Genomic DNA, 10,842 nt, shown 5'->3' with positions numbered 1-10,842 from the left:
CTCGTTTCTTCTTCATGACACATTCAGCTATATTGAACAACTATTTTCAGTCACTTGGTGTAGAGAAATTTTACTATTTTCAGTCACTTGGTGTAGAGAAATTAACTGAAAGAGCTAAGTTTTGAGGCATATGGTACAGTTTCATGGTTGTGGTATTTATAACGGACAAAACTTTAGTTTTTCCGCTCTACAGATGGTAACAAATAATGATGAGGGAAAGCTGAAAATTCTATGTATACATGAAACTAGACCAGTTGTAATGCCTACAACTCAACCATTTAAATGCCAAGTCTAGTCAGAAAAGCTAAATTTGAAATTAAAGCTACAGAGAGTGCGTTTTTTTTAAGGGATACCCATTTTAAAATACAGAAAACTGCCAGCACATTATATCTTATGGGCTATGTTTTAATGAGCAAACCAAACATTTCCACCTTGCACTTTGTAATGAAAATGATGTTAATAAATGCTTGTTGCCCTCCAACATTGACTTGTGACGTAGTGAAACTGTACGGGAAAAAAAAAAAAAAAAAACTGGATGTGATGCAGCTGCAGGAAACGGGAGGTTTATGCGCCTAAAAGGTTCACATTCTGAAGAGGAGATAAGCTACTCAACAATATTACAATTGGGCTCACGGGGGGAGACAAAATTCAATGATCTGTAACTTTGTTGTAATGTTAGTTGTGCTTAAAAATGAGCTGTGAGGGACTGCCCCTCCATACAACTGCTGTTGTACTGACTTGTCTCCTTGCTGCAAGTAAAATGAACTTAATGGAATTCATCGACTCTGTCTTTATTTTTAAAATTTCTTTAACACACTTCAATCGGGAGTGCAGAACAGCTTCACTGGGTCGTTTGAAAGGGCTTGAGAGACGAAGGGGGAGAAGAAGGAGGGAGGGATGAGCGGGTGAGCATGTGGGCATGTGTCTGTGTGTGTGTGTGAGAGAGAGAGAGAGAGAGAGAGAGAGAAACACAGAAAGAGGGAGGCTCTGCATCAAACCGGCATGCAGCAGCAGCAGGCTGGGCTTTGCGATCCATTGTTCCCTGTTTTGTTGATGCCCGAGCTCATTCTTTCCCATTAAGACGCCAGGATAGAGAAAGCAAAAAAGAAAAGGGGAAAACGTTAGTAGAGCTCAGCTTTGTTTGCCCAGGATTATTTCCACTTGGACCCACTATTGTTGTGGACAAAGGAGAAAAGACACTTGAGTTCTCCACTGTCTTGGCCAGGCTTGCATTTTCCTCCCGACTGCATTGGGAACTACGAGCGGGGGGACTATGGGGTTGCCTGGCCGAGCTGTGATTGTGGTGGGGTTTTCAAAACAACCACTGTTCCCCTTTATTTGGAGGTTAGCGCTGCTCTTTTGCTCCATGTGGGCACTCGGTGCCCAAACTGCAGCAGAAACTAAACCGTTGTACATCTGGAAAACAGGTATGGTCCATCATCATTTCTTCTTTCACCACCTCCTGGTCCTGGGGATTCCCAGTTCAATGTCCCATCCACTAGTACCCTTACTCTCTTGATGCTATAATGTGATAATATGTAAATTTGCACATAACAAGATGAAGGACAGCAAATGAGCCCCGTCAGTGTTCTTGTTGTGCTTTTTGCTCAACTGATTTGCAGTAAATCTATACTTGACTTTTTGGATTACTTTGTAGTTTTTCTGCAAATGACAGCAGAATTCATTCAAAGCAGAAGTTTATCTCTGAGCCGTTTTCTCAGCGTGTGATTGAAGCCATCTTCAACAATCTAATGTGGTAACATATTTACTGCAGTCCCTGAAGGGAATGGCTCTTGACCCCCAAATGGGTGTTGGAGGTGTGAGGTGTGGAGCCTGCTCTTCGGCTGTGCTTTCTCCAGAATGAGCGGTGGCAGCTGGGACTCCTCAACTGCCGTGTGCTACTATTGGACTCATTTATCACAGTCCAGTGTGTGTGTGCCACTGATGAGAAAATGGATATGTAATATAGCTGCATGTGTTTTTTTTTTCTAAGGGGAAAAGCAGAAAAGTAGACAGTGCAACCGCCTCTTAGGGTTTTAGTGTTAATGATGCAGGGGATTTATTTGAGTTAAAGTATCCAAGAAGGGGAGATAGATATATATATATGTGTCCAGATGCTCTTCTGTGAGGGCAGTGCAATCCAAGGCTTCCTCCTTCTGCTGTTTTGGGTGGTGCTGACCAAGTCTAATTTATCGTGGGAGGGCAGCACATGGTCAGAAGGACAATACTAATGCACGGTCCAGTGATCAGAGCCGAGAAGAGGGGAGGAGGCCAGCGGAGTAATCATGGGAAGCAGGAGTAGGAGTATGGATCTCCATTGATCCATCAGGATAGAAGTGCCCTTTGGGTGCAGCTGGAGATCAATGTTCTCTTTCTCTACTGTTTAATCTTTCAGTTTCTCCTTATCTTTGTATGGGTTTCACGGCGATTCTGCAACACAACCTGCTTCCCCCACCACCGCCACCGCCCTGAACCTCCCAACCTGAGTTGGGTCGGATCAATTAAAAAAGTCCTGGGAATACAACTCAACCCATATGCGGGATCAATAAAACGCTTCCCCACATGTAACATATACAGCAATCGTTTTTGGGTAGGCAAGAGGACGAAATGAGTGCACGTCTTGAGTTTATTTATTTATGAAAAAAGCTTGTTTTTAATGCCTGTTTGACTACATCTGCAACACAAGTTTCCTGTGATAATAGCAGTGTAAATTGACAGAACTAAACGAGGGGGTGGGCAGGATAACAGCGTGTTTTTTATCAGCTCCCATATTTATGAGCAGGCTGTTTTATGTGGGGCTGACCTTTATAATCCGCAATGCTTCTTCACATAAAGTTGCAATAAAAGGGGTCACAAGAGTTGCTGTGTTCACATAGTAATATGTTTCCAGGATAAACAAAAGCAGAGGGGACTCCCCCCACCTGCCACCACCACCACGCCTCCTTCTCAGTAGCCCAGTGTCCTCATTTTGGTTAGTTCTACTGGTCTAAGCAGGAAATTCCCATAATTTTACAACACATGCACTGAAATTGGAGTGTTTTGTTGTAATTATTTTTAAAAATTGCCCTCATGTTCAGATGATTTAATTTATTGAAGCTAGTTTCACAAAATAACCTCAAATGCCTTAAAGGAATACCTTCAAAAAACTAATCTTTTGTCAGATTTAGGACTCTGGTGTATACAGTAAACTACATAATTTATAAAATTAACTGTTAATTGTTGCATTTGGCATTATAGTGAGTTTATTTCAGACACTGAGGGCCTGTCTACAGTACTCCGGATATTTTTAATCTGCTGCATTTGCACCTCCATTTCACACTCAAATGGAGTAGAAATTCAGTATCGGTGTATCTGTGTGGACTTAAAATAGAGTTTTTCAGTTATGTTGCAATTACAATACCTTTCTGCTCTAGAAATTAAAATGACAATGAAGATATTTTTACTGTTTTTTTCACTTTATCCTGATCTTGTCGCTATCAAACTTTGACTGTGTGCTGAAATGATTAATACCTGAGAGGAGATGGTAAAAATTTGGAAGAAGATAAGTTTTAGGAAAATCTTTAGCCAAGCGAAGCATGTTCTTTCTCTGCACTTTGATTTGGCGTCAATATAGACTTACTCGCCACCTAGAGGTGCACATGGTTATTCATGAATTCTGTTAGCACGTGTGGACAAAAAGAAAAGTAATAAACTAAGAAAAACCCTAATTGTTTAAAATATTTTTTTGGATACTGTAGATGGGGTCTGAATCTTTATTGCAGTGCTCTTGCCATGACATTTACTTTACATCACCGCAACGTTTTTTTTTTCATAAAACCAGCAGAATGTCAGACCTGTCTATGACTTCGGTGTTGAAATAATATATTAAAACTAAGTTAGTAAGCAGTGTTTTCAGCAAGTATGAAAAGTGAAATATCTACATATAGTATAGCAGAATTGTTTGTACATAATATACTGAACAGAAATGTTCAGCTGCTGGATTACTTCTTTGAATACACAAACAATATTGAGAAAATAAATATACCAAATAATTAAAAAAAGCTAAAAGAAAATCAGTTAGGTGTTGGGCACCTTGTATCAGAATGCCACGTCAGAGAGCATTTTAAATTACCTTGTGATAGAATATTTATTTAAAAATTCATTTAAATCTTTTTTTTAAGTTTGTTTTTTTTTCCAACTCTGTGAGAGGAAATACAGATAATCCAACTCCCCCTTAATTCTGGACACATTTTTGACATTGACTGCCAAATCTAAATTCGGAAAACAAACAACAAACAAATGCATAATCTTCATTGTTGCACCCCCGATGATTATTTCTGTCCCTGCCTCCTGATTTGTTGTTGTATACCAGCTTCATTGTTCACACCCTGTGCAAAGAAAATCCTCCCCTAGTATTATGAGCTCTACCTCCCAGCATGTTAAAGCAGGGGAGGAGATTAAGGATAGAGAAACCAGAGCAGATTGGCCAGACAAAGTTAACCTAGATACAGTATAAACGTGTTTATGTGTTTCCTCCGGCCTAGCTGTGCCGACTCTTGGCTCCCTGATGCTTTGGTTTGCTTGGCTGACAGAGGACAGTAGCAGCAGTGTTGAGTTTCGAGGTGAACCATTACTAGAGGCTCGAGTGTTTGTGTGATTTGAAATGGGACATTTTGTGATAAGATTCCTTGCTGCCTTTGGCTAGCAGTAATACAAACCTGAAGGTGATAATGGTAAAGATGAAGTTGTATAGAAGCACAGAACACTGGATACATGTTAATGTCTTGTAAACTTGGTGATAACTTGGGCTTTCCATTAAATTTGACTGACTTTGGTTTTTCTAAGGATCATACATAAAGGCAGTGGGAGTCAGCATCATCGCTACATGGATGCATGTTGGTGATAAAGCTCACATTTAACATAAAGTTATTAGTAAAGGGTGTAATTATTTTCTCTAATAACTGTATAACAATATATAAATCACAACTGGGTCATGGAGAATGGCTTTTCATTGCAGGATTTCACAGAGATATAAGATTTTTTAAAATGCAAGTAAAAAAAACAAAAACAAACCCTAATTGTAAATGGTGTGTATTTGGATTGGTAATACAACATAGACAGTGAGGGTCTTTGCGATTGGCTGACATGAATAAACGCTTTGGCAGAAAAGTGGATTTTGACAATCTTACCTGTTCGAGCCAGAGTTCGGCTCAAGCGTTACCAGAGCCATGATGGATGCTGCTGTACACGGCGGAGCTGAAGCAAGTAGCGACAAGGACAATGATCGTATAAATGATGTTTTTCTTCATCCCACTGGTGTTGACTGGAATGATGACAGTGGTATAAACTGTGCTGCTGGTGCAGGTATGGTCGGGCCGACTGGAAGGATGGGGGTCTTCCAGTTCTCACAAAAATGAGCTTAAAGTTTGGCTCACACTGATCACATCATATGGGATTCTGACAACGTGATAACCTTCAGCAAAAAAAATCCCAATTTACAGGATATTAAAAACACAAATTTTAAAACACGATTTATTCAAGAACAGATATTATAGGTACAATCGTGTAATAGTACTTGGTTTAATTTTCTTCATAGTTATTTTAATTTTAATGCACAGATGTAAAAAACAAGACATACCGAACACAAGTGAACATCTTCACAGTTTATTTTTTCCTTACAACCTTTTAATTTACAATGACATTTAATATCAAGGCAATTTAAAAAAAATGTAATCACAAGTGCTGAGATTAGTTTTCAAATTTAACACCAGGGAGTCAGAAAGCTGTTTTAAACATAATTTTTTAATATACAAGGTTGCAGAGGATATTATAAACATAATCCACCATGAACAGCTTGTTGAATTACACTGTAGACAGTTCATCATAGAAATATGTGCTGTTTACTTAGGGAGCTGATGTTTCTCTTTTAAAGCCATAATCGCTGTCAAAATGCAATATTTTATATTTGATTTTTTTTTTGCATATGTGTATCATTGATGATACAAATAACAACAACATACTCATCATTTGCTACCAAAACTGTACCACATAATTTGTAATAATTGAGCAAAATCAGCAGAATTGTGTTTTGTTACCAACAATTATGAGCCCTTTGTTTACATTCGAACAATGAAAAATTCAATTCAGACAGTCTCGGTGCGGGCGAGAGTGAGTCGACAAAATAATCTCCAGATGTAAAAAGAGTTAGAGGGAGAACGATGGTATCAGAGACGACAGGTGGAAAGAGAAACGGTTCTTAAAGGTTAAAGGTTCTTCTTCTGAAAAGAAACTGTGACTAAAAGCTGTGTGGAGAGTCAACAGAAGTCGAGTCATTTAGGGGAGAGCGTTAAAGCAAAACTTGGTGACAAGATCATATTCAGATGAGCTGTGCTGACATGTAGAAATGATACAACAAAAGAAATGAGTGGTTTTGTCATAGTGAGCTTTTAACACCACGATACACCTTGACCTTGACACCTGTACTCATATATCTTTATAAATTATGGTTGAATTCCCAATAAACTGCTCTCATTTACTCCATTTTTTCTTAAATTTTTGACAAACAGCAACATAAGTAGAAAAACTCTTACTCTCTTAGAAGTTTCATCTTGGTCATTTTCAAAACCCGATGAGGTCAGTGCCTTGCTTTAATAAAATCTATACCTTGGTGTAAGGCTTCACTTTGATGCTTAATGGATGGGCCTTTGATTTTACAATGATGTTTAAAGCAAGGCCCACTGCCATATATCTGATCAATAATAGGTCAGTGTGCTGCAGACTTACAGAGCAGTACATGTACACACATGAGCAGATCCTGTTGTTAAGTCAAATAATGTAACTCTCTTCAGCATTAAGTTGTTCTGAAGGTCTCTCAGATCAAACCAGCTGGTTACTCTAGAAGAGAAAGTCATTCAACGTTGCCAACTGGAGCCGTTGGCCGTTTGTTCAAGTAACAAAGATAAAACCAGCCTTATTAGGTTTAAAGCTCATAGAAACTGGTAACATTTGGGCTTCACACTGGCAGTGTATAGGCCTGCCATCACCCAGCTATCATAAGGGTTAGTGGGCTTCTTCACATTGAAAGTCAGGAAAAAGTTTGAATTTTAAAAGAAAAGATTTCGATTGGAGGCCAAACGGTGGAGCACAATGTTGCCATGGCCGTGGGTTTGACTTCCCACGCTTCCTGGGGCCATTCTGCTTGAAGTTTGAATGTGTGGATTTGTCCGAATACCCTGGTTTTCTTCCACTGTCCAAAAACATGCATGTTAGGTTGATTTAATGTCTTTGTGGCTCTGTGGTGGGCCGGTGACCTGTCCAGGGTGTAATCTGCCACTTGTGTAGTTACCCGTGGAGATGGGGACAAGCTGAAGTTCAGACCTCAGCATTCATGAAGTTTCATAAGAGTTCTTTTCACAAACACAAAATAAAAAATATCTGAAAATGTTCCTTTGCGTAAACGTATTTTTAAGTAATGTTTTAGTAGAACCATTTTTGCACTTCCTGTACCAAGTTTATGTTAGCCATAGTTGTAGGTGGCTGGGGCTCAGATTTCAGTCTCAGAAGTTACAAGGCAATAAGTAGAGTAAAACCTGTACCAAAACTGGTCCAACCCAGGGTTATATGTTTTGTGGAGTTAACTTTGAAAACGCCTTTGTATTTATTTGGCTGAATATTCAGAGGGTATTAGAACAATAGGAACTAAGAAGCTGCAGTGGCTGCTCAGGCTTCCTGCTGTCCTGAAAACCCTTTTGTTGTTTCACAGAACTATCAAAGTGCAGTCATTGTTTTCTCCAAGCTAACTTGTACCCATCCCCTCTACTGTCAGTGTACACCATGGGGCTGGACATGTCCTGGAGTCCCACACGACAGCAAACCTAAAACAATGACTGATGGAAACTAGTCGGGCAGGTCCCCTGTCAAGTCATCCTCAGAAAGAGCAAGCTGTTTAGGGTTATACAAATTTGTCCCCCTGCTTTTACTTTCTATTTTGTTTTTTTCCACACAGATTTCTGCAGAGATTCTCTATTATCCTAACTATCAATTGTGTGCACCCTAACCCAAGGCCAAGCTTGTCAATTATTGAATTCTGCATGCCACAACAGTCTTACCTTCAATTTATGTCTTAGCCCTAATCCGAAGCGAGACAGAAGAATTAAGGGTTTGCCTCATTAGCACCAGTTTTTGGACCACATAATGACATCTGGTACTGATGAGGTTGGCAGTCTTAGAAGAAAAGGTCCTAAAGAGCCATTAAAAACAAGAACACTAATCTACATAGAAATCAAGGCAGTGTCATCGACCGTTGACACCCTCTGCTGCAGATGCTCCTGTCCATGTGGCACACAAAAGGCAGACACATGGCCCGCTCTTTCTTTCAAATCCCCCACCACTCACTCGTACGCGCTGTCGCCTTCACTTTGTCCAAGGTGACCTTTCACCTTAGAATTGAAAGAGGTCTGGCGTAAAGGAGACGAGACTGGAGGCGGAAATACAGCAGTTTTTCACAATCGAGTGTTGAGAGCCTCACTCAGCCATTTACGCTGGTAATTTAATAAGGTTCAGATAAGGTGGAGGTCAATTAAATTTGGTGCCCAAAGAGTATTTCTAATGTCAAGGTGCCGGAAATGTGCTTCTTTAACATTGCACTCCTATATCTGATCAATGAGCTGTGGCTGAAATGATTGTGTTGAACAAGAACTGTTTTAAAAAAAACAAACCGAATACTGGATGTAAAGATGGATGATGCGTCTCCATCTTCTTTCGTTGTACAAAGTGAAGCCACAATACGTCATTTAGACACATAAGTATTTTTAGAATCTTCTCACTCACAATGTGGGGCTGAAAGTCACACCTCACCCTCACATAATCATATCATATGACCTTTTTTAAGCATCACATAACTAATCACAACCAAACATATTAGAAAAATGAATATTTAAACATACAAGATGAGAACTATGTAAATCAACAGGAGTTGACAGCTAGAAAAAAAAATATCTGAGGTTTATTTTTATATTTTGGTAAGGTACCATCTGTTTACATCTCTGGTTCTCACCCCCCACACCCCGTGATGTGATGATGAAGTGGGGACTCCTCCTGTTTGTATTTTACCATATTTTTCAGTCGTAAAAACTGGCCGGTGGAACAAAATTTTAGACGCTGTTGTAGCAAGGGTTTGTTTTTGTGTTGCACAAACCAATTTTCCATGGCGATTAGATGGTCCACGTAATAGGGGCTGGAGGTTTAATACCCAGTTATGAACTGCAGCAGTTATTAGGCTATATTGCAGTTTTTACTTGCACCAGGATTCTGAATTATCACCCACAAATATATTTCTATACAGAACAACTGTTTTTAGAGGTGTAGTAGCACAGTATGTGTACAAAGAGTAAGAATGAGCCACACAGCATTAAAGCGGTTTTTAAATTTCTCTGTTGTTTACAACACATCTTGGACATGTTTTCTATTTAGACTTAAAAATTTAAAACATAGTTTAATTTTTCTAATAATTTCTCAAGTTTGGCAGTTTGCACAGAGAAGGAGATGAGAGACTTTATATTAAAGATGTCTAGATAGTAAAAAGTAAATATCCTCGATTCATTTGCAAACTTTACATAAATGCTTCTATGCAAAGAAAATGGCTTTTTACCGACCACTGAAATGACGATTTATAATGAAGAAGGATTCCATTGAATTAAGTCAACAAGACCGAATTAGGCTAGATTAGCCTGCTGGTCTTCTCCCTCTAATGTCGGGTACAACTTCTGTGCTCTACTTTTATTGTACCCCATAACGAGTTACTGGGGCACTAGTGGATGAAAAATTACAGTTGAAAGTTTGTACTGTAATGGTTGACTAATAATGTAGTAAACTAGTGGATGAGTGGACAGTTTGAACTTAATATACTGTCAGTGGGACTAACCTGAACAGGAGACACAGCAGCTAGATATCAAGTGGTAACCTTTACAGTTAAATTAATTTTAATAATTAAAATATTTAAAGTTAGCACTATATATATCTCAGAATTTAGAACTTATATATTTTATTACTTTTTTCTTTGAATTTTGTTTTGCTTTTGGTCTCACTATTAGTTTCTGCAGCTATAATTTGTAATATCAGCATTTCAAGCGAGTCATTGGGTAAGGCAGTGGTGTTCAATCCTGGTCCTGGAGGGCCACTATCCTGCAGGTTTTAGTTTTTTCTCTGATCTGACACCTGATTTGAATGACTAAGTGAATGACATGCTTCTGCAGAACTTGAAGAACTTGCTTAAGAGCAGGGAAACATTTAAACCATGCAGGATGGTGACTCCAGGACCAGGATTGGACACCACTGGGGTAAGGTGGTTGTTTAACATTTAATTTGACACAAATTGTTCCCTAACTACTCCGCACAAAGTTTCTGTAATGAATATATCGACACATTTGCCTCTATTTGGTGAAAACTGGTAAAAAAAGAAGAAAGGCTCTTTTGTCAAATGAAAAAAAAAACAATCTAAAATGGAAACTGTAGTAGCAACATCAACAAATCTTATTCCTTTTTAATTGGGTAAAGTTCTATTGTCTGTTTAATGCATGTGGAGAAAAAAGTTGCATTTAGCTCCTGTTTTTTCTTCTCCTCGTTGTACCAAAACCTGTATGCTGTGATCTTAAAACTGATGTACGTGCTGAGCCGTACTGTTATACCCCAATCAGACAGAGGTTAATCAAACTTAAATGTTTAATTCATACAGGTTCACTGGCAGGAATCAAAATCAAATCAAATCAAATTTTATTTGTATAGCACATTTCAGCAGCAAGGCATTTCAAGGTACTTTACATAATTAAAAAACAAAATAAAAACAGCACGTGACAATGAATAAAC

The 10,842-nt window shown here is 38.8% G+C and overlaps 1 protein-coding gene across 2 annotated transcripts in view; it reads left to right on the top strand.

Annotated features, from left to right (window-relative positions):
• The first annotated feature begins 991 nt into the window (after positions 1 to 991).
• thsd7aa (thrombospondin, type I, domain containing 7Aa) overlaps positions 992 to 10,842 on the top strand; it is a 119,724-nt gene continuing 109,873 nt past the window's right edge. For both annotated transcript variants that reach the window (XM_017430699.3, XM_037975817.1), the window contains exon 1: positions 992 to 1,427. In XM_017430699.3, coding sequence (XP_017286188.1) covers positions 1,274 to 1,427 — 154 coding nt within the window. In that variant the 5' untranslated portion in view covers positions 992 to 1,273. The remainder of the gene's footprint in view (positions 1,428 to 10,842) is intronic.

This window comes from Kryptolebias marmoratus, linkage group LG5 (assembly GCF_001649575.2).
Source record: "Kryptolebias marmoratus isolate JLee-2015 linkage group LG5, ASM164957v2, whole genome shotgun sequence".
Lineage (NCBI taxonomy): Eukaryota > Metazoa > Chordata > Actinopteri > Cyprinodontiformes > Rivulidae > Kryptolebias > Kryptolebias marmoratus.
The sequence above is the reverse complement of the archived record's forward strand: the minus strand, read 5'-3'. Positions and strand labels throughout refer to the sequence as shown.